Genomic DNA, 24341 nt, shown 5'->3' with positions numbered 1-24341 from the left:
AGGGAGATGGTGTAGATAGGACTGCAGAGGGGGTGGTTAGATCATTAACTCTAGGCTAATGGCCTTTTCGCGGCTCACGTCTTTGTGTTTGCGCCGACTCTGACTTATCTTCTGAAGGCATTACTTATCACAGGGCCACACAGTAATTGGCTTTGGCCCAGTTCTCGGGCCACTAGACACAGTGCGAAGGCCAGTGGAACAATGCTACTGCCACCCACACACCACCAGCCATTACACTAGACGTGTGTGTGTATTTTGAGGGGAACTGCTCACACACAGTTGTTTGCTTGATATACCACCCTGGAGTGTGTATTTCTTAACTAGCTGGAGTCCCATCCATAATTCCCTCTGGCGTTTGTCTTTGTCAGCTCTGATTGAGTGTGCCTGTAGTCTTTAGTCTAAAGTGTCCCTCACCTACTCTGTGTTATCTGTGGAGGTAGCATTAGTGGAGGTGGGGTTCTCCAGAGGCAGTCTCAAACGCCAATTAACTTTCTCTTCTGCTGCATGAGTCCGTTTGGCCCATTGGTTTTGATTAATTCTGAAAGGCCCTGAGGGAAGTGTGTGTCATGTGTTTTATGTTTGTGTGTGCGCTTGCATGAATACATGCATCATGTGTCAATGTGTGCAATAGTGTGTGTTTATGAAGGGGGTTGCCTTGTAGTAAAAAGTGCCTGTGTGTGTGTCTGTGTGTGTGAGACATTAGTGGAGTTTTGCGTCAGCAGAGGGGCCTTCTGGTGGAAATTCACTAGACTGGACCTCCCCATCAATCTGCTCTGGAAGTGTTATGAACTAATTACACACACACTGCTGAGGGACACGTTATGCGCGCGCACACACACACATACACACACACACACACACATCCGTTAGCAAGTGATTACCGTTTTGCCTGGTAAAATAAAAACTTGCCAGCAGTTGCAGGTCAGTGGTGTCGAACGCATGTGCAGTAGGACCTTGTGTTAAAGGTGTAGTCTGCGATTCTGATTGTTAAAAAGGTTGTTTCTAGTTGAGCTTGATGGATCATGAAATTAAACTCCTCCTTTCCGTGCTCCTGCAGCAATGTGTTGATTGGCTGCAATTGTTAATAGCTCGGCCCATGCCAATTTATTTGTTTCCAATTTCAAGAAACAGGACCATACGAACACCTGAGGTTTTTTTTGAGTGCACACACACGCGTAATGCATAGCTAGTGGACTCGGTGAAGAATGATTAGCATAATTTGATAAAAAGTTATTAGAATGGCTGGACGTGTCAAAAACTGTCAAACAGTCCTGCTTAGCAACCATAGATGTGAAACTAAAGACGTAAAACCAAAGAAAGAAATGAAAGTTTAGGCAGGGGAAAACATTAAAGCATTAGACGCACACGTCGTTTACTGTTGCTAGCTAGGGTGTTTCTTGCATAGGCTACCTTGCAAGTTATAGCCTAGAACTACACAAAATTATTGGCAAAGCAACAACACAACAAGACCGTTTTGTCAGGTAAAACGTGGTTTGGGTGAACAGAATGGCCTCAGTGAAGGGAAGTCTAATGCAGGTGGTCGAAGGCCTTCATATCGCTTAAAAAAAACCATGCAGACACAAATTACACAGATTGTCTCAAGATTTGTATCCCTCTGTGTGTTTTTTTTTTTTTTTTAGCCACGATTGCTCGGCGGCATGTTGCCATAGTGACCGTGGTTCTTCTTCAGCTCTGACACTCTGCACATCCCCCTCTCCCCGCCTTACTTATTCCCCCCTCCTCTGCCCATCTCTCTCTCTCTCTCTCTCTCTCTCTCTCTCATTCATATAAGCCCTCCTCGCTGTCTGATCCCGCCTTGCATGCATCATTCATAAATCACCATTCAGATGTTTAAGCGTCTCCTTTATATTTCTCTCTCTCTCTCACACACACACAATCAACATCACAATCACATCCTATATTTCTAACAATTGGAGGCTCATCTGGCTATGCTACATTCCATCTCCCGAGTGCAGATATTCGTTGCAGACGGTTGCTTTCAAACTCAATGAAGAGTCGTGACCAAGTCTGCACCAGAGATCCCCCCCCCACCCTCCCAGACTCCTCACCCCTCTAGTTGCTCTTTTTGTCCACCCATTTTTCATCACCATTGAGGCATTTCATTTTGTTCTCTCTTTCTCTCTGACTCTCTCTCTCACCTTTTTCTTTCATCCCCCTTCACACTGTTGCTCTGTCCCTCCCTCTTCCGTCTTTTCTCTCTCTCATCCCTTGTGTGTATTGCAGTGCTGTCATTGTTTTGAGCTGTGAGACCTGCATGAATCGGTGAGCTCTAATAGAGGTCTGGCTGGGCTTTGATTTACAGGCTTCTGTCAGCCCCCAGCCAAAAGCCCTGTAAATACAGACTGTTTGTTCCTTCAAGCTTTTTTTATTTATCAAGAGCCAAGTTTGTGTGTGTGTGCGTGTGTGCGTGTGTGCGTGTGTGCGTGTGTGCGTGTGTGCGTGCGTGCGTGCGTGCGTGCGTGTGTTTGCGAGTGTGTGTGTCTGCACTTTTATTTATGGGTACATTTGTGTGCGTGTGCTTGTGTGTGTAGCAGCTGACTGAAGTGCGGTTCTGTGATAGTTCAGGGTTGGTTTCATCTCAGCCTTCACTAGAACCTGGGGTTGCCATGGTGAACGTGTGTGTGTGTGTGTGTGTGAGATGTGATGAACGGTCTTCAGTGGTTTACAGCATGGTCTAATAATGATCAGGAAACTATAATGGGGGTCAGGAGCTTTTATCCAACTCTTTTATTAAAAGATGCTTTTATCTGAAAGGTATTTTACAGTAATATGTTTTTATCAGCAGCCTATATGGGCTCCCTGGGTGTCAAACCCTTGATCTGCACCTTGCTGTGTCTTGACAGGTCCAGTAATCTACAGATTTTTGACGTTTTTTTTTATTGTTGAGCTGAGAGAGCGAGAGAGTCTAACCCTTCTCAATGCACAAGGGCTGTAGTAGGCATGGAAAAGCCATCAGTCCAGGCCCACCCTGTCAGACAAAATGAGAATGTGAACGGTGGTGGGCTTGAGTTTGAAACCAGTGTATTCCATGTGGTTTGGAGTGTGATAACACCAGGTGGCAGAAGTGCACGGTACACCCAAATCAGTCATCCAATAATGGCAGTACAATGATGGATACTTGTTGCCAACACCAGCCCAGTGTTTTTTGACTTATGCAGCCACTCTTGAAATCTGAAGGCTGGGCGCACCCAGTGCTTAAAGCTCTTAGTCACTTCTGCAATGACCTCATTGCTACAGTGAAAGGCTTGTTTAGGTGTGTGATTATTATAATTTTTTTCTATTCCGTAGTCACTCCCTTCCTTTCTCTGTACCTTCAGCAAATTGCCAAAAATATCGATAAGCCTTAGCTACTTGAATCTTATTTTTACTCCCACCCCTCACTCTTGTATCCAGCAGACCATGACTCCCTGGATGTAATAATGACATATTTCCCAGCATGTAGATTACAATATTGACTCAGTCAAGTGCGCTTGCTTTGAATGAGCTTTTGCATCCCTCACTAATTGGACTGCTGGGAGTAAAGGGAATTTGTGGTTAACAAGTCACTCCCAACAGCAGTCTTAACTCTACAGGCCCCACCACACACACACACACACACACATACACACACACTTCTCCCCTCAACCCCGCCCGGCTCACACTCATCTTCTCCATCCCTCTCTCTCCTCCCCTCCACTGAGTGTGGCCTATTTAAATACACCTCAGAGTAGAGATGTGTAGGTGTGGCATAGGGATTAGTGTGTCTGTGTGTGTCTGTATCTCTGTGTGTGTGTGTGTGTGTGTGTGTGTGTGTGTGTGTGCCTGTGCTTTTGCCTGTGCCGAAGGTTGCAGCAGAAGCACCACTGCAATGGCTCCTCCAGCACCACCAGACAGAATGCTGGGCGTGGAGCAGTTGACCTCTGATCCTTGTGTCTTTCTGCCGCTCTAGCTTGGTACCTCCCCCCTACATACACACACGCAGCCACACACACACCTCGTTGTGCAATAGGAATTGGCGTTTCCCTGTTAGTAGGCCTCTTTCTCTCTCTATCTTTCTTTCTTTTTTTCTTTCTTTCTTTCTACCCTTCCTTCTCCTTCTCCCTCTCAAGTTCAATTCAAAGTTGCTTTATTAGCATGACTGTTTGGATGCAGTGTTGCCAAAGCCAGTATTTAAGACAACAGAGTGATATAACGACAACGTTAGAGAAAACAAATACTGTTTCGCGTCGTGCCTAACAACTCCATTACCTGTTCTAAAATCAGCGCAAAGCACGGCCTCTTGGGGCTTATTGCTTAAATGAGAAGGGGTGTGTGTGTGTGTGTGTGTGTGTGTGTGTGTGTGTGTGTGTGTGTGTGTTGAGGTGGGCTGGCTTCATAGTCAGGTGGGAGCAGACATGAGAACTGAGGAATGCTGGAGGGATAAAGGGAAGCAGAAGAGGTCCAGCTCAGGAATGTCTGCTCCACACACACACACACACACACACACACACACACACACACACACACACACACACACACAGGCGGCTGAGGTGGACTCCGCTGAGGTGGACACACACATCAACAAAGAGGCCAGGCAAGGGCTTTCCCTTGAGCCTCAACATCCTCCCCCCAAACTCACACACCTACACAAACTCATACACACATTACGCACACTCACATGTATAAACAGACAGCAGCACACTCATACTCTTTACACAGACACACACACACTCTCTACTGTCAACCAAGACATCTCGCATGAATTCCTGCCCATGGAAAAGTGTGGTGACGTGTGGATGATCCTCCCTTTGTGTAGACTGTCTCCTGTCAAGCAGAAACCTGAGGGAGCGCTCACTGAAGCACTCCCCAAACTAGTCCGGAGCAACGCTTTCCCCTTCCAGCTGAACAGGGCTCTTTTGTCATCACAAACATCAGCAGACTACACACCAGTTGATTTTGGATGTCCTGAAATGTTTTATTTTAACTGAATTAATCTAGCATAGACTGTACAGTGGAGCTCTACGTCCTCTCTCTCTCTCTCTCTCTCTCTCTCTCTCTCGCTCTCTTACTCTCTCTCTCTCTCTCTCTCTCTCTCTCTCCCTCTCTCTCTCTCTCTCTCTCTGCTGGATGGGATTGTCTCTTAGAACTGGGTGTCTTTTAGTGATGGTTCTCTTTACATGCTGGTTGGCATCCAGTGGTACTTTTTTAGCTGAGGTTCTCTGTGGTTCCCTCTCAGTGGTAGTTCTCTCTCTCTGGTGATTTTTGTCAGTCAGTTCTAGCATTGTCCTGACATTCTTCAAAAGGTTGTTACTCTGCCTCTCTTAGTCATCCCCTAATGGACCTACTGACATTAAGAAAATTCTAACTTGGCTCTGGACACTTGTTTGTCTGTGTGTGTCTGTTGGTGAGTGTGAGTGTGTGTGGAAGAGTGTTGCCTGCTCTTGTCTGTATAGTGGTTGTGAACCCACACTGGACACAGCTGCTTGGCAAAGGCATTTTCCCTGTTCAAGGTGAAGTTATTATAGCTCACACACACACACATAGTACTGTGAAAACACTGGTGTGTGTGTGTGTGTGTCTGTCTGTCTGTCTGTGTGTGAGGTTTTTCTTTGTGTGTATCTCTATCTGTGTGTGTCCGGTGTGTGTGTGTGTCTCTGTGTCTGTGTGTCTGTGTGTCCGTGTTAAGTCTGTGTGTGTGTGTGTGTGTGTGTTCAGGGAGAGCTATCTGTGTACATGGACAGCCCAGCGTGTACCTTGTTTGAGGCACTGCAGATGCTTTTCCTGAGTGAAGTGGAGATGGAGGAGGACTTCAAATTCCAGTTAAGGGAGAACTACAAACTCTCACTCACTCACTCACTCACACACACACACACACACACACACACACACACACACACACACACACACACACACACACACACACACAGTAATGTGAAAACACACACGCGCCAAGAGGCTGTCTCAGGACTAGGAGACTCGTCTCCTCTCACTGAGCTCTTTGTTTACCTCTCAAGTGGAGTGAGATCTCTCTTTCCTTCCCACTTGGACATTCTTTCCCTCTCAATTTTTATTTTTTCTCTGTATACCTCTGACTCTCCCTGTCTTTTTTTTATTTTTTTTTTTACTTTATTTCTTTCTCTCTAGTTCTGTAGCTCTCTCTTATTGTACATGTTCGTACTTGTACAGGCTTTTTTTCTGTCTTGATTCATGGAACATTTCCCTCTCACCCTTTACTGGAGTGACTGTAGACCCACACTGCCTCCTGGTGTTTGGAAAGAGAAGTGTCCGTGTCAAGCCCTGGTCTCGTGCTCTGTAGTCTCAGCTGCTAAATAGACACCCCTCTCTAGATTCACTCATCTGACAGTCATCACCATAACTTGTGAACATTGATCTCTGGCATCACCTTCATCAGAGCTTTCTTTGATTGAAGTTCTGTAAGTTGTAAATAACACAACATGAAGAGAAAGAAGACCCAACTCTTACTCAGCTTCATAAGATTTATCACATCCATCTAAACCCAACCCCCTTTGAAACAAACTCACTCTCTCCATTGTAGGCAAGGCACGTTTATTTGTATAGCATAATGTGCATACATCGGTTAATGCTTTTGAAATGCTTGTGATGTGAATGTCACAAAAAAAGACTTCCTATTTGTACTTCTGGCGCCGATGCAAGTGGCTAACTTTACTTTGGGATCAATAAAGTATCTATCTATCCATCTATATCTATCTATCTATCTATCTATCTAAACTCTTAACACATATTTACCCTCTTATCCTAACCCCCTTTCTCTCTCTCTCTCTCTCTCCTCTCAGCTTGTGGTCTTTGAGTACCATGAGGGTGATGAGTGTTTCTTTATGACCTATTGCTTGCCCTGCGTTCACCTATTTTCCCGTGTTCTGACTCACTTGTACGTCACTTTGAATGAAAGTGTCTGCCAGAGTGTTAAGTGTAAATGCAGATGCTGGAGGTTCTCTCTGGTGTCTTCAGCCTGTTCAATATGTTTCTGCTCAACACACAGCTAGCTTATCTTGTGTGCCCTTATGCACCGAGTACGGGTGACCGATTCCACTGCTTTTTTCCTCTCACTGAGCAAACATCATTAATGTTCACTGGCTAATTATTATGGGTTTGAATTGCACCTGGGGCTCTGTGTTGGTTTGTCATTGTGCCTCGTGAAGTATCACAGTGGAGAAAAGATATTGCCACCTCTATAACTATTCTCTCACACACTCACTCACTCTCTTTCTTTCTCTCTTTCTCACTCTCATTTCTCCATACACTAACACTTATTCTTTCTTTCTTTCTCCCTCTTTCTCTCATTTCCTCATACTTAAATACATATTCTCTCTCTCTCTCCCTCTCTTTCTCTCATTTCCTCACACACCCCACATGCATGTCTCTGTTCTATGTGTCCAGTGTGGTTGCTGCTAGGCAACAGCAATGCAAGGCCTGACCGATCACAGTGGCAGGGTATCTTTGACCTGCTTGAAGCCTCCCTGACGCCTGGAGTTAAGGGAAGGTTTATGCAAACCTGCAGACTACATTGTGTGTGCATGTGTGTGTGTGCATGTGTGTGTGCGTGTGCGTGTGTGTTGCCTCTCCTCTTTGTGTGCGTGTGTGTGCCTCTCCTCTTTCTCAGCACTGAGATCATGATGTTGAGATCTTCTGTAGCTGATCAGAGTTCTAGTGATCTGGTGTCCTCAGTGCCTGAGGCGTATCAGCATGGAACTAATGGCACACTGATGTTTTTAAAAGGAAGTGTTGCATGCATCAGCACCTTGCAGTTGCTCAATTTATTTCGAAAGAATGTGTGTGTGTGTGTGTGTGTGTGTGTGTGTGTGTGTGTGTGTGTGTGTGTGTGTGTGTGTGTGTGTGTGTGTGTGTGTGTGTGTGTGTGTGTGTGTGTGTGTGTGTGTGTGTGTGTGTGTGTGTGTGTGTGTGTGTGTGATGTAACTGTGTGAGTGCACATGAGTATGCATGTGTGTGCTGCATGTTTGCGTGTGTACTGTATGTTTGCGTGCGTTTGTGCTGTATGTTTGCGTGCGTGCTGTATGTTTGCATGCGTGTGTGCTGTATGTTTGTGCATGCCCGTGTGTGAGGGGGGTATTTATGAGGTATATTTGTGTGTGTGGTTCAGAAGTAATCTTGCTGTTGCTCATCACTGCATGCTGACGTGTGGTTTCCTTAGGAAGGACTGGTGTTTCCTGATCCGGTGTTGCCACCAGTCCATCCATCCTCCCAGCACCTCTAGCCATCAACATTCACATTGCATTTCCCCATTGCACAACAGCCAGGGTGTGTGTCAATATGTGTGTGTGTGTGTGTGTGTGTGTGTGTGTTTGTCTATATATGTGTGAGAGCCAGTGGGACTAGCAGTCCCTGTGCAAGAGCGCGTGTGTGTGCCTAACTGTGAGTGTGTGAAGCCGAGAAAGGCAGTGTGTGTGAGGCTTAGATGTTTGTGTGTGTGTGAGGGAGAGAGAGACACAGGGCTGAAGGCTAGGAGGGCATGGACTGCTGTGGTGGGCTTGTTGGCAGATAAGACATGTGGAGGCTAATCTTCCGCACCAAACATCGCATGATTCAGGCAAGTCTCTTCAAATGAGTGTGTGTGTGTGTGTGTGTGTGTGTGTGTGTGTGTGTGTGTGTGTGTGTGTGTGTGTGTGTGTGTGTGTGTGTGTTCCTGATTGCAGGTATGTATGTCTGTGTTTTACTGGAAGATGGTGAGGGAGACGGAAAGAGAGATGATCTGGAAGGAAGAGATTGTTGAGGGGTCCAGGTGTTATTTTTGGCTAGCGCAGGAAGGGCTTTTCCGTGTGTGTGTGTGTCTGTGTGTGTGTGTGTGAGAGAGCGAGAGGATAGTAGGCTGGAGTAGTTGGTATAAGATGACAAGGAAACTCACATGAAACTGTCAGACTCCAAACTACTCTGCCTTCCTCTGGCTGCCTTCGACTATGGCATGTCCGACCAGAGGGAGTCCAGCCAGGGTGAGGCCAAACAGGGAGGGAAGACGCAGGCCCCAGGAGAGTGGGTCATGGTAGCCCTGTACTTGAAGCCATTTAAGTGGTTCATTTATTTCAAGTAAATTCAGTTGTTTCAGCTGTCAGTTTTCAAAAATGTTTTCTCTGGTGGTATGTCAGTGTTTGATGATCTGGATGTGTTCAATGTCGCTGTTTGGGCTGGTGTGTATATGTCTTAGTTACATGTGTTTTACATTGTGTGTCTGATTGTGTGTGTGTGTGTGTATATGTGAGAATTGAACAGAAAGAGAGCTGTCAGAAATAAATTCAGCAAAAGGGGAAGTGAAGAGAGAGAGTGTGTTCCCGCTTTCCATGTGGTAATCAGTCTGACGTGTGTGTGTGAGAGAGCTTCTATGTGTGTGCATGGAGATGTGTCTTGGCAGGTGTGTGTTTGAATTTCTTCAATTAATTGATGCATTCATTTTCATTCATTCATTCATTGTGTGTGTGTGTGTGTGTGTGTGTGTGTGTGTGTGTGTGTGTGTGTGTGTGTGTGTGTGTGTGTGTGTGTGTGTGTGACCCATACAGTCCTGGTCAGATATAATAGGGGCATAGGGCACAGGCAGTCTGTGTCACCCTGAGGGCGTAGGGGCAGGGCAAGCAGGCCTGAGTGGACAGAGCCCTACTGAGCACAAGCTGACTGACCTCTGACCTTCTCCCTGACCTCCTCTCACAGGGTAGCTCTGAGATTACTTGGAAAGAGAAGGACTTTGACAAATTAGACATCAAGGTAAGATGTGTGCAGTCACCCTGTGACGTCTGTGTGTCCGTCTGCAGCTTGCTGTCCCCTGAAAGACAAAAAGCTGTTTATATACGTTTGTGTGTGTGTATATATGTGCTTTTCATTCATCTAAGCAGTCTCTGGTTGTCCTGTGAAGGACGTACTCATTGTTGTCAGTTTTCTCAGTGTTCATCATCTCAGTGTGACTTCTAAGTGTTTTTAGAGGCTCTATTTGCACCTGCCTTGGGTGTAAATTCAATTTCAGTTGCTCTGCAGATAATTATTACCCTTCTGTGAAACTGCATACAGAAAACACTTGTTTTGCAGAGCGGAGTTGTGCACTCAGTTTCATTCTCAGTGTCCTGTGTGAGGTGTGTTAGTACGTGCATGCATACTTACAGGGCTGTACTGTTTTAGCCTTTGTCCACATCATCTGTAGAAGGCAGCAGAGGTGTGGACATATACACCCCGCTGCTCCACTGGGGATGAGCTGCTGGCTGTGGTAGAGCGGTTAGACATGAAAGATGTTACATGGGTTGTGTGAATGTTTGGTAATGGCCACGTGAATCTGCATTGGTGAAGCAGCATTTTATTCATGATGATCTCATCAACAGCAAGAGGATATGGAGACATGTGGCTCTCATGAGATCACAGAGGGGTGAGTCTGTGCTGAAACCTGCACTTACCGAGCCGATCCTCGTTTTCTTTAACTTTCCGTGTGCTCTGCTAAGTTGGGTTGGTTGAGAAGGGAAGGAGTGTGTAGTTTTAAGCCCTGATGCCCAGGATGAAGGGGGCACGTTAGGACACTGGGCAGTGGAGGGGGGAACAGCAGGCATGCGCCCGTGTCCCAGAAAGATTGTAACCGAGGAAACAGACATCAGTCATGTGACTGTGAGAAGATAAAAGGAAGTGTCGAGGCTGTGGAAATTCATTTTCTGAATACTCTTGGAGTCTTTCTCTATACTCCTTTAGACCTTCAGTCTTCTCAGATCATTTGTGTGAGTTTGTGCGAGTACTGCAGGCTAACAAGGAAAGGGAGAGAGAGTGCGTGTGTTTGTGAGTGAGTGAGTGCATGTGTGTGTGTGTGTGTGTGTGTGGAGAGGGGGTTGTGTTTTTGTGTGTGTGTGTGTGTGTGTGTGTGTGTGTGTGTGTGTGTGTGTGTGTGTGGCTTTGGTATGTAGGTTTGCAGCTCTTCCTTCCTCTTCCTGCCCTGGTTGCAGTTCAGCAGCAGTGAGAAGAAAGCTCTCTCACACACACACACACACATACACACACACACACACACTCTCGTTCTCACTCTCTCACTCCTTCTGTTTCTGTCTTGCCCTCACACACACACACTCACCAACACACACACACACACACTCACTCACTCAGTGGAGTCGCTGTGGCTTGCGGGCCCCTGTGTGTCACTGTGCTATGCGCATCTCTCGGGTTGGCCCTTGGCACGCTGTTGCTGGCATTGGTACGGTTACCGTCACCATCGCTGCGGGCAATGCCCACATGGAGAAGGAGAAGCGCAAGTTCAAAGTGAGCCAGCTGCTCACCTTCTACCTCTTCAAAAGACAGCACTCCAAAACCCTCACCACGGCGACCGCTGCTAATGGAGACACTGGCGCCAAGGCAATGACGGCATCAACAACAGCATCTATTGTCCCTGCAGACAGTGAGCTGGGCACCTGGATGGTTGGTAGAGGTTATTTCGCTCATGGCTTGTGTAGAGGGTTATTTTGGAAGGCAGGTGCTGGTGCTTTGAAGAGACAGTGTAGTGCTTAAAGCAACAATATCTAGGATTTTACTATTTTTGAAGTTTTCTGTAATCAGCAATTTTTTTTAAGAAATTCATCTTGTTGGTAGACCTAAAAACTCAGGTGTGAGAGAGATGAACACGTCTGCTGTTCCTTGTAGCATCACAGGCTAGTTGGTATGTAGATTTGTGGCACAGGCTCGAAACCCAACGAAAATGTAAAAAATGCCTTTTCAGCTTTCAAAAATGTTTTATCAGCTGTTCATCAGTTAATTTCTTTGCAACACAAGTGTGTTGTCTGTTAGCTTGTAAGCTCACCAGTTTCAGTCAAAAACTCCACAACATCTCTTTGTAAGCACAAGGACACAAGAGCATAATGGCATCATTCAAGCATTCGGCTGGTAGTTGAGCTGCACTTATTCTGGATCCTAATGACTTTGCATCTTTGCATTCATCTCATCATCTTATGCTGATCTTTAAAAGACCGTAGTCCATCATCTGCTTGACCTGGCCCTTGAGAGCACTGCCCTGCATGTTGTGGTAATCAGGCTGTTTGTTGCGGTTCCACTTGACCTTTGTTCTGGCCTGTGCGCTGTGAAGAGGCTTGTAAATGATATGAAGAGGCAGAGGCTGCTCTGTTAGATAGCCAATCCCATGAAGTGGTGTTTGAAGGCAGCCATGCTGCTCTGAGGAGAGCCACTGTGTGTCTGGAGATTGAGTCATGGAGGAGTCTCAGAGGGCTGGGCCACATTATTACAAAGCACCTTGAGGCTAAAAGGAGCTCTAACTTACCAAATTAGTAAGTTACTACTAAAAACAATCTTAAAAACAATGGCTGTGTCAGTCCTAACTTTTGGGCTCCTGTTTTTTTACGAACCCCTTAGTTCTCCCAGACGTAGGTGCTAGATCTAGTGCTAAGAGTAGCCAACTCCCAAACAAATGAAAATTGCAGTTTCTGTCATTCCACACCATAATGTATTGGAGTGCAGAATAACTTCAAATGTTCAGTCTCATTCGCAGAGGAATAAATAAAATCTTCAGACTCAATCGCAGAGGAATAGTTGTAAATATTTAGTCTCAATCGGAGAGGAATAATTGTTAATATTCAGTCTCAATCGGTGAGGAATAATTGTAAATATTCAGTCTCAATCAGAGAGAAATAATTGTGGAGCTTGTAAGGGGACAAGGTAACACCATCGACAAACAGAAACGCTCCATTAATTTCCAAAATGAAATAACGTGTTGTCAAATTAAACTAGTTACGATCTACAAAAACATGTCATTATACAGTTGCAAAGATACTCTGCCTGTGAGTAGCATATTCCATTATTAGTTAATTTGTAGCTGATGTTATATTTTTAATGTAATTCATTTATTTGTATCAATCGTTCTTTGCGGTAGGCAATGAAGTGCCTTACTGGCACAGACCTGTCACTCAACAACCAATCATCACAGATATTAAAAAGCAAGCTTGTGCATGAGACTTGACATCAGTCATAGTCTTTCTTGTAGCTTCGGAGTTTTGGCTTTCCCTTAGTGAAAGTTGGCCTCAGAAGCTTTGTGAAGAGTATTTAGCGGAATACTTTTAGTTAGAAACCTTTAGTGTGACTTGAATGCTTTGTGAATACGGGCCCAGGTGTCAACAGAACACATCTGGGCAGGATCAGGGAGTGACTGTGGTCATTTTGGCCTGTATACGTGTGTGTGGTTGTTGTTTCTCTGGATGATGTTAATCACTGGAAATCCCATGTGTGCGTCTGCCATGTCTGTCTGCTTATGTGTATTCCATGTCTGTCTGCTAATGTGTATAGCATGTCTGTCTGCTTATGTGTATAGCATGTCTGTCTGCTTAGCATGTGTTTAGCATGTCTGTCTGCTTATGTGTATGCCATGTCTGTCTGCTTGACTGGCGGTTGCCTTAAGGGGCAGTAAGAGATACTCCTTTAGGCCAACTCTTACTGGCCTACAGGCTGGGTCACTGGTGAGGCTCTGAAATGTGGAGCATCTGTGTAGCCCCCCCCCCCATCCCACAGAGGAAATGCATGCTGGCATTTCGGTACCCATTTCTTGTGAAAAGAGTCTTTAGTCTGTGCTGTGACGAAGGATCTGGCTTAATTAATCTGCCAATCTGGGGGATGGGGTTTATGCAGCCCTGGCATAGGCTATTTGTCACCAGAGTTTTGGATTCTTCTTTTTTCGGTAATTGTGAGAAGTCAATTAGCTTGTGAATGTTTTTTTTTTTAATCTATCTATCTCTCTATGTATTTCTCCATCTCTCTCTATCTCTATCTATCTCTATCTCTTTCTATCTCTCTGTTTGTCTGTCTGTCTGTGGACTGAAGCGTGTTTCCTTCTGTGGCGGAAGCCAGAGACTGAATTATTTTAATCTGCGGCAGCCACATCATCACTTACTGTAGATGACAGCTGTGCGGGTGTGCCCTCTGCATGGTGGGGCCCACAGTAGTCAGTGGCGTGTGTTTATGCTGTGTGTTCTAAAAGTGTTAGTGCTGTTGTGCATATGTGTGAAATCTGAAGGGTGCTTAGTGATAAACTGGTATGAATATGTGGCTAACTTTAAACACAAACACACACACACACACTGGTTATCACTGGTTCAAAAGTGGTAACTGGTCAGAGACAAAATAGCAAATTTCAGCTTGTCTAATATCTATCTTGTCTTCACTTTTTGTTTCCCTCAATTGCAACCCCAATTCTTTTCTTTTTTTTTGCCACCAACAAAAACCCTGTCCCTACACTGTGTGGCTCTCAAAGCAGGAAAGCCAAACCCAGGACTCTTCTCCAACCTCCAGACGTTTCCTCCTGCCACCTCTCTCTCCTGTCACAAACACACCACTCATCACCAACCCACCCTCTGTCTTCCTCTTTCGGAGGGCACGCCTGTGTGTGTTTGTGTGTGTGTGTGTGTGTGTGTGTGTGTGTTTGTGTGTGTGAGGGAGAGAGAAAAAGAGGGAGTAAACGTGTGTGTGTGTGTCGGAGAGAGAGAGGTAATTAGAGTGAAGGAATCAGCAGGGAACTAGACAGACAGAATGAGAGGTTTGCTCTCAGATCAGTTGGGCGGATGGCTCTGTCTTTGCATCTTTGTTTGTTGGGTCACTGTGTCCTGTGTAAGCATATAAAGCATAATGTATCTGTAGTCCTCTCATGCTGAAAGCTTAAAGACAAAAACATCAGCCTGGTCCTTGGCAGCTTCAGGTGTTTGTTTTCAAGAATTGGCTGCCTAAGAATTCTCTATGAGTGACTGAGATTTTCATTCATCCAAGCCGACATTTCAAAGGCAGCATTAAACAAAGATTGAGATAAAGCGTTGCTCTGTAAAACTAATTAAACTTTGCTGCTGGGAAAATGTCACTGGTGACTGCTGGCTTGATTGATAGTTTTGTGGCTTTGCCTTCCTGTCTTGTCATTTTATGGCTGAGTGCAGCCATCTCTGAAACAGGAAGTAAGGTCAGACCAGGGCCATGCATAGCTGGTATCCCATACAACCTGTGTCATGAATCACAGGACACACACACACACACACACACACACACACACACACACCATCTAATTGCTTTATTTCATTGCTTTTCTAGGACGATGATGTCATCAAGGAAATCAACATCACTCACGTGGTCAAGGAGGGCTCTGAGAAGGCCGACGCCTCACAGTTTGAACTGCTCAAGGTGCTGGGCCAAGGCTCCTTTGGCAAGGTAAGAGCAGCGCCGCTATGCCCTAACTGTCATAGAGGTAACAGAACCCACTCTTTCCCCATGCCCTTACTGTCATAGAAATAACAGAACCCACTCTTTACCCATGCCCTTACTGTCATAGAAATAACAGAACCCACTCTTTACCCATGCCCTTACTCTCATAGAAATAACAGAACCAACTATTTACCCATTACCCTTACTGTCATAGAGGTAACATGAGAGACTATCTTCTCCAACCTCTTGCTGTCATAGAGGCTTTCTCCATCAGAGAGTAAGGAGAGCAAAGGAGAGTTGGCCAATCATAGACTTCATTTTTTTAATAATTATTTGAAATAATTTTAATAACCCAGGTTACTCTGGAAACCACTTCGCTTGTAAAACACAGAAGCAACAGAAATCACTTTTTTCTTTTTCCACATGGCCAAAGCTTGAGCTGTGCTCTGCAGTCTTGAGCCACTCTGCCGCAGTGCGCACACAGCACGATTGGTGTCAAAGGAAAAGCAGATTGAGTTTGGAGCCCTTGCTGCCTGCCCTGTGCAGCCTCTTACTGTGGCAGGCAAACACTCATTTATTTCACTGAGAAAGCAAACAGTGTGTGAAGTGATAAGAGCGGGCAGAGGTACAGCGAGACCTCAGTAATGGCTTCTTATCTGCCAATATTTGCCTTGCCAGCGCTCAAAATCAGTCCCTGTGGTCACGCCTAGTCATCAATTTGCCTACGTTATGACAGAAGCTGACTGTGTGTGTACATAATCATGTCTAGCCATTTTGATTGTTGTCAAGTATTTCATACATCTATATATATCTATATATATATATATATATAGATATATATTAATCAAGGCACTTGACTCACAAGATTCAAGCATGCTGTGACTAGATTCAGGCATGCTGTGTGTGTGTGTGTGTGTGTGTGTGTGTGTGTGTGTGTGTGTGTGTGTGTGTGTGTGTGTGTGTGTGTGTGTGTGTGTGTGTGTGTGTGTGTGTGTGTGTGTGTGTGTGTGTGTGTGTGTGTGTGTGTGTGTGTGTGTGTGTGTTTGTGTGTGTGATGGTATATTGTCTAAGCACTGCTGTCATTTTGACTGGCAACTACTCAGAAATGGGGAGTTTGCCTCTGAGATGTCTTCAGTGACCTCCATGACCCTAAACCGTTTGTGTCCCTCCCCAATTCTCACATCTAATGGTTTCTTTCCCACATGCAGGTGTTCCTTGTGCGGAAGGTGACCCCACCCGACGACAACGAGCTCTACGCTATGAAAGTGCTCAAGAAGGCCACACTAAAAGGTACAAAAAATATATTTTTTTTCTTTCTTTCTTTCTTTCTTTCTCTCTCTCTGTCTTTACCGCTGAACCTGCCTCCCCCCCCATTTTTTGCCACACAAACACACACACTGACTACTTTTCTCAGCACTAGTAGACATCTGTCAACTCACCACATGCATCCTGCCTTCAAATGCAAACAACCCTCATTGCGCTCCCCTCATTGGTCAGCAGTTCATGGAAGCCCTGCCTGCATTCTGATTGGCTGCCCCTTTAACCCCCCCTGGGAGTTGTTTACAATCAAGGAGCTGATAACCGAGGCAACAGTTTAGGTTCATGTGGCCACAGCCTCTTCCTGTGTATGTCGCTTCAGTTCTCCTCCCTGATCAGCTCTGCTCCGGAACAACAACAACAACAACAGCAGCAGCCTGTCCGTGTGGTTTTTCACAGTTCTAAGCGTTCTTCTGGGTACTTGGTGGACAGGAGTTTAAGCCCAGCACGTGCGGCTTTCACAGCCTGAGAGGAAAGCAGAGGCCGTGTGCACGTACTTGCTGATCCTATCACACCCTCGGCACACATTGCATGTGTGAAAGGACAAAAACCCTGATATTGATCAACACGGAGATCCCCTAAATGTGTCACTTTTCTGAACTTTGAATGCCTTACTGTGGACTACAGTGTAGAGCACACAACCACAAGGTTTGCTTGCTGAGTGTGTGTATAGTTTGTGCAGACCTCGAGGTTGCCAGCACCCCAAACACCCCCCGCACCCCTCCACCACCACCAGACAACCCCCCCCCCCCTCCCCCCCCCCCCCCCCCCCCACACACACACACATACACACACAAACCCAGAAACATTTCTTTCAAATCAACCTCTGTGTCTGTGGGTGCAGTGGGTCTCCTTTGATGCACAATCTTTTCCTGTAAAGAGAAGCCCACTCGGCTCCAGACTAATGCACTGCAAACATCAATAACATTGTTAATGGTGGAGCCGTTACGTGTCCACATGGGAGAGCACAGTGCCTGGGTATTGATGGATCAGTTTATTGATGTCTCGGAGTCTGAGAGCACTTTTTTGGCTTACCCTTTCTTCAATGCTCTCTGAAGATTGAGGGGCAGTCATCCAGACCTTTTTATGCAGAAACTTGTCTTTTACCCCCCATTGACTGCTCTTTTCATGAGTGCTTTACTCCTGGTTCCCACAGTGAGAGACCGAGTCCGGACCAAAATGGAGCGGAACATTCTGGCTGATGTCAACCACCCTTTTGTGGTGAAGCTCCACTATGGTACGTGCTGTACAGAACCCCCTTTGTTTACTAATATCCTTTTGTTTTCTTTTAGGATAGGATAGGTAAAGATAGGATTACACTTTATTGTCTCCCTTACGATTTAATAACACACACCAAACATACACATCACGAATATTGAATATTTTGATATAAAAGTGTAATATTGTGTATAGTATGTTTTATATTTCAGATAATAATGAATGTTCATGTGCGTGTGTGTGTGTTTCATTCTGAAGCCTTTCAGACAGAGGGAAAGCTCTATCTTATTCTGGACTTCCTCAGAGGAGGAGACCTATTCACACGGCTTTCAAAGGAGGTGCAGTGTACCAGTCTACCTTATACAATTGGACAGCAGAGTTTACCTTACTAGCTTTGATTATATTGTTTTGTTTTATTTTATATATGAGGGAGAGCGAAAACAAGTCATTGGGGTATACTCTCTCTCTATGTAAATATAGTATTCTGTGGATCCCCTTGAGTTGTAACCTCTTGTAGCACTTAAAGTCCTTGCATGTATGCGTACTTACAGGTGATGTTCACTGAGGAGGATGTTAAATTCTATCTGGCGGAGCTGGCTTTGGGCTTGGATCACCTACACGGCCTGGGCATCATTTATAGAGACCTCAAGCCTGAGAAGTAAGTGAGACACACTGGACATAGAACACACTGGACATAGGACACACTAGACATAGGACACCTGAAAGTACCTCCTGGCTTCCATCACATAACGTCTTTTGAAGACTTTTGTGTTAACTAGAGGGCATCTGTGAACATTTTATCTTTATGCGTACAAAGCATCTCTGACAACACAGCCATTCATTGTAAAATACTGTTTTTACGGAGATGTTGTACATTATCAGGGTTAGGGCCATGAACCCAAAATAATGAAAAATTAATAAATGTTAAATTGTCTTTACAAGCCACCTTGTGTCTTCCATTCTGACTTGAGCTCTAAACAGGATTGAGAGGTGGAAAACAACTTTTAATCAGAGAAGCTGAGCATCAAAATGACTGACCCAATGCTTAGTGTGTCTCACTGCTTAGCAACCATCGCTTTGCGTTTTGTGTGCTGCTGCTCTCCAATGCTCTATTTCTTTCATGTGCTGTGTAATGTATTCAATGAATGGTGCTCTGATCTTTTTTTTTTTTTTTTTTTTTTTTTTAAAGCATTCTGCTGGACGAGGAGGGCCACATCAAGCTCACAGGTAATAACACATACCATAAGGGTGCAATATCCCATCACCAGCACAGCTCAGTCTGAAAATCCTCAGAAGGTGTTCATATTGAATTATGTAGGACATTAAAGTAAGTTTGATCTTACCTTGACTAGATTGAAACTTTAAGCTGCTGCTGTTAAATGATGCTGCAAGCAACGTTGCTGCTACTACGGCTGTCAACACTTTCAGTTGTCCACTAAGACACCCAGCCCAATATAAGTCCATAATCCATTCTCATTGTCAAATGACTGCATGTCTACTTCACTCACACATGCAGAAACTACAGATTTTAACACATGCTCATGTACAATGGCATTTTAATACACACAAACACACACGCCTTACTCTCTCTCAATGTGTTAGTTATGCAGATATGAGATGTCACCTTCCCACTGAGAGCAATAAGGCCATTAGTGTTGGTGAGGAATGCCTATGATGCTGCTGGCTGCCTTATCGGTCTCCACCTGGACCGAAAGCTGCGTGTGCATGGTCAGCTAGTGGGCCCCGGTTAATTATTTCCACCATCTTATCACCATCACCACCCTCATCATAGCTCATGGTTACGCCACAGGTGGTGGTGGCGTTGTCGCTGGCATCAAAGGTGACCTTCCCTGCTCTGATTGAACGTGAAGGCTTTCAGAAAACCTCTAGTCTGTGCTGTTGAGCACTGAGGCTTTTAAAAGATCGCCAGCCTGTTACTGATTGCTAAGACTTTCATATACCCACCCTACATACCTGCGTTATGGCTTCCTAAGACATTTAGCTTGCAACACTATAGCTAAGAAGAAATCACAGTCAAGAAAGGCTGCATATATATGTCTGAAAGATTTGAAAGTATTTCCACTGTTTGTTCCTGTCCTCTTCTAAGTCTCTATCAGTCCATGTCTCTCCCTTTCTCTGTTTCCAACACCTAATATTGTTGTTTCTGATTCTCCCCCTATCATTTTGCCTATCCTCTTCTTCAATTTAGATTTTGGGCTGTGTAAGGAGGCCATTGACCACCAAAAGAAGGCCTTTTCCTTCTGTGGTACTGTGGAGTACATGGCTCCTGAGGTGGTGAACAGGCAGGGCCACAACCACAGCGCCGACTGGTGGTCGTTTGGGGTACTAATGGTGAGTGCAGTCTTCTCTAATGTGTCTGTTAAGTGCAGTCATATACACTGAAAACAGTTCTACAAATCCAAATGATGAGCTCAAACAATTCTTACATGTGTGTACACAATCAATACTCTTTATCTCTTTGGGTAATGATGGCATTGAGTGCAAGACGTTAGTTAAACATGATGGTGAAGTAGTTCCACTCAGGTTCTTTGACAGCAACACCAGTTACAAATTAGTGTACGCTTAAGAGTTGTTGCATCCTAAATTAACACCCAGCTCATGACCTACAGTTGCTGATTTGCTGTTTGCTTGAACAGACTCTGTCTTTGTGAATGGACTTATGTCCACACTTTACGTCTTACTGCATTGAAATGAGATGTGAAAATACAGTACCACAGAAAATACAGTGCCAATGTCAGAGTATACGTTTGTGTGAGTGTAATGTCTGTGCCGAACATTTCTGTCTTAGAATATTCTGAGTGGCACTGTCTGAATGTGTACTGCTGTATTTGAAGACGTTGTAGTGTTTCTCTCGAGGCACAGCCTGGGTCTTGAGGGCTGTCTGTCTCAACTCCACTTATTTAATCTTTGTCTTCTATGGCAGTTTGAGATGCTGACGGGATCACTGCCGTTTCAAGGAAAGGATCGCAAGGAGACCATGAACCTGATTCTAAAGTAAGTGGTGCTTGAGCGCCATTTAGCGTTCAGTGTGTAGTATCACACTCTGCTCAAGTTATACTGGGGAAACAGAAGTCCTGTTTCCATGGTGATTTTGAAACCTTCAAATTCAAAAGTGGTTTATGTCAAATAGGCACTTGATTTGCCAAAGCAGTCATTATATATATAGGATAAGTAATCAGAACAGCTAGCCTACCGAATATGTTTTTATATGCAGTATATACAAAATAAAATTACACATCAACAAATACCCAGAATTCGGACATACATTTACGTTGTTCTCTCTCTCTCTCTCTCTCTCTCTCTCTCCTTTCACTTTCTTTTGCCGCTTGTCATCTCTTTCTTTGCCCTTGTTCTCTCCCCCCCCTCTCTCTCTCCCTTTTTCTCTCTTTCTCTCTCTTTCTTGTGTCTTCACTGTCTCATTGCCCCCTGTCTCTCCTTTCCTCCCTCTGCCTCCATCTGTATCTCTCACTCAACTCGCTCTCTCTGTCAATATTGCCAAAGCATATAATGTATAACGATAATAATAATAGCAAATACAAATGAATTAAGTTAAAATGATCAAGGGAAAAAATATTCAGCGATTTTGGGAATTGAACGCAAAATCAGCAATTCATTTTTTTTACCAAACAAATATACAATTACAGAAAATAAGCCTTTATGTTAAATTACAACTTATTTCCACTTCTCTTGGCTTCCTGATGGTGGTATAAGGTTCTGCAGTCTGAACCATTCTTAACAGTGCTTCTTTACTGTACGGCACCTTTATTTATTACAAGAACAAGAGTGCGAAAATAATCAAAACAAATAAACAACTTAGCTTACAAACAATAATAATAACAAACAATACATTAATATTCAAATTTAATAATCAAAATATAATATGCAAAATAAATAGTACAAATTAACGTTGGCTGAAGAACTATTTACATTCCACTCCACACTTCAAGGGTTACAGTGCAGTCCTTCTGGCCTTCCTCGCTGTAAAGTTATCAATGACATAATTTTATGAAATCTGACCACCAACTGGTGAATACTGATCACGACCAGACCACTGAGGTGTTCTTGAGCCATGGTTGACCATGCTTTAACAGTTTTCATTTAGAAATACTCGTCTCGGCTGAAGCTACTGTTACTGGGCGCGTTGCACTGATCCGCAGAGCAATAGACAGGTTTGGATATATTTCTGTGAGCTGCTTTGCTTGTATACATTTAAACATCTCAAGAGATGTCATGCTCTCTGATGGCAAGTCAGGGACAGCCAAATATATTGGCTTGATTTTTAAGGTCTGATGGCTCGCTCGCTACACCAAAACTAACGTTGTTATTATTACTCAAATTGCAATTACATGACTCAAACGGAAATTACGCAAATTGTGGTACAGCTGAACTTGTGGTATGTTTTTTTTTAAAGAAAGCCTGATGACAGTTTCGACTGAATTGCAATAACGTCACACCCCTTCACTGGCTAGCTTACGTTATCTAACTAGCAAGATTACATGACATTATGAACCATTCACTAATTTCAATAACATGATATTATGGATGTAATTGCCATATAATTATGTTTGTGAAAGTTCTCTGAAATTTGTGAAATCAGATGATCCATCTAACATGAAATGAAAGAGCACACAAAAAATATATTGCATGAAATTAGGAGCACACAAAAACAAAAAAATGAACTCTCTCTCTCTGCAGGGCTAGGCTGGGAATGCCACAGTTTCTGAGTACAGAGGCCCAGAGTCTGCTGAGAGCGCTGTTCAAGAGAAACCCTGCAAACAGGCTTGGTAAGCAATACACTCTGACTCTTCTCTCCATCCCTCTCTTATACACACACACACACACACACACACTCACTCATTTACAAGCTCTGCTTATAAAGAATCTATAGTCGGGTACTGGTCCTAGTGCTGTTTAAGATCAGTTATAATGCCAGCTTACTGTAAGACAGGAGCATAGTGATCATATTCTTTCTCTCTTTCTCTCTCTCTCTCTCCCACTCCCTCTCTCTTTCTCTTCGTAGCGTCTGGGGCTGATGGTGCAGAGGAACTCAAACGTCACAATTTCTTTTCCACGATCGATTGGAATGTGAGTCACACAAAAAACACACATTCAAGTACACACACACACACACACACACACACACACACACACACACACACACACACACACAGTAATGGTCATGCACACATCAGTATCGACTACACCGATCATCAGTGTGGATTCTGTTGCGTCTGGTAATGACCGTGTTGTGGTGACCATCCCTGACCTCTGACCTCTGTAGAAACTCTTCAGGCGGGAAATGAAACCCCCTTTCAAGCCTGCCGTAGCGCGACCGGACGACACCTTCTACTTCGACTCAGAGTTCACCTCCCGGACACCCAAAGGTGAGAGGTAGCCCACGCGCACACACACACACACAAACAAATACACTCACATAAACAGACGCGCACAAACAGCCAGAACATCATTCCATTGAGTTGTTGTGGGTGTGGACGTGGTGTTCATCATTTGTTCGGAGGAAAACCTGAAACTACTGCAGTCTCATCACTGTGGGAATTGGGCCAAATCTTCTTCACAGCCTCCATGATATGTTTGCTCTAATAATGAAAACGAGAAAAAGCTCTTTGCTTCTTAAGCTGCTTTGCAAGAGAGAGCAGCAACCCCACTTTTATCCCTCTAATAGGTTTTAGTAGAGAGCAGTATCATCCAGTATCCATTTTATTTATTTTATCTCTGTGACGGTGTAGTTCCTCCAGTATTTCTATATAGTTAGTGAATGTGCTGATGTGAATATAATATTTGAAGACTACTGTGCTGAATTATAAAGTGTGGTTTACTTAGTGCTTTGTTTAGCACTTATTGATATTTGACTCATTGAAGCTTATAGAAACTGGGAGTTGTTGTTTTAGTTCAGGTGTGTAAATCTAATCATGAAAAAAATTCCCTCTAGACTCCCCCGGTGTGCCTCCCAGTGCCGGTGCCCATCAGCTCTTCCGCGGGTTCAGCTTCGTTGCTACAACGCTGCTGGAGGAGGAGGACATTGAAGAGCCTCCCCAGAAACCTCTACATCCTGTGGTCCAGGTGAGTGGTCCACTCGCCTGTCAATCACTTACAGTCTGACATTCATACCTGCCCAGTCCTTTCACCAGGGGCATCACTGGAATTTGTGGGCCCTCAAAAATTGCAACTTATATACTGTAAATATAAAAAATGTATACTGCCTGGCATGTTCCTGAAACCTAGTACAGCACTGGGCGCCCTGACATTTTTTTAGAGCTCCCTGACCTGCTTCTAGATTGTATCCATCTGCAGAGGAGCATGTGATGTCCATTTCTCACCACAAGGTGGGGTGATGTTCTCCCCAAACACCAAGCTATGGTGTGTTGCATAATGCCATTTATGACAGGACTCAGGAGATCACAATGCGGTTTTACTGTTGACGGCTTTTTCATATTCATGTAGAGTGTTCTGGAATAAAGCGCTCAGTGTAAATGCTTTTTAATTCCTGTCTCATTCCTCATGTACCACTACTTAGGCTGCATTAGAGCGGATATTACTATTGACTCTTTAATACATCTCTGCGTTCTGAACATCCTGGCCTAATTCACATTAGT

General features: G+C 44.4%; 1 protein-coding gene across 2 annotated transcripts in view; it reads left to right on the top strand.

Annotated features, from left to right (window-relative positions):
- Positions 1 to 24341, top strand: part of rps6ka1 (ribosomal protein S6 kinase a, polypeptide 1) — a 52478-nt gene that overhangs the window by 22261 nt on the left and 5876 nt on the right. The window contains exons 3-15 of one of the 2 annotated variants that reach the window (XM_080849963.1): positions 9676 to 9729; positions 15061 to 15177; positions 16380 to 16461; positions 17645 to 17725; positions 17965 to 18044; positions 18258 to 18364; positions 18896 to 18933; positions 19916 to 20058; positions 20651 to 20721; positions 22423 to 22511; positions 22748 to 22812; positions 23009 to 23111; positions 23678 to 23808. In XM_080849963.1, coding sequence (XP_080706089.1) covers positions 9676 to 9729; positions 15061 to 15177; positions 16380 to 16461; positions 17645 to 17725; positions 17965 to 18044; positions 18258 to 18364; positions 18896 to 18933; positions 19916 to 20058; positions 20651 to 20721; positions 22423 to 22511; positions 22748 to 22812; positions 23009 to 23111; positions 23678 to 23808 — 1161 coding nt within the window. The remainder of the gene's footprint in view (positions 1 to 9675; positions 9730 to 15060; positions 15178 to 16379; positions 16462 to 17644; positions 17726 to 17964; positions 18045 to 18257; positions 18365 to 18895; positions 18934 to 19915; positions 20059 to 20650; positions 20722 to 22422; positions 22512 to 22747; positions 22813 to 23008; positions 23112 to 23677; positions 23809 to 24341) is intronic. The other variant, XM_080849964.1, reaches the window with a different exon arrangement.

Source organism: Sprattus sprattus (genome assembly GCF_963457725.1).
Source record: "Sprattus sprattus genome assembly, chromosome: 13".
In the NCBI taxonomy this organism is placed as follows: domain Eukaryota; kingdom Metazoa; phylum Chordata; class Actinopteri; order Clupeiformes; family Clupeidae; genus Sprattus; species Sprattus sprattus.
This window is presented reverse-complemented; position numbering and strand designations above follow the sequence as displayed.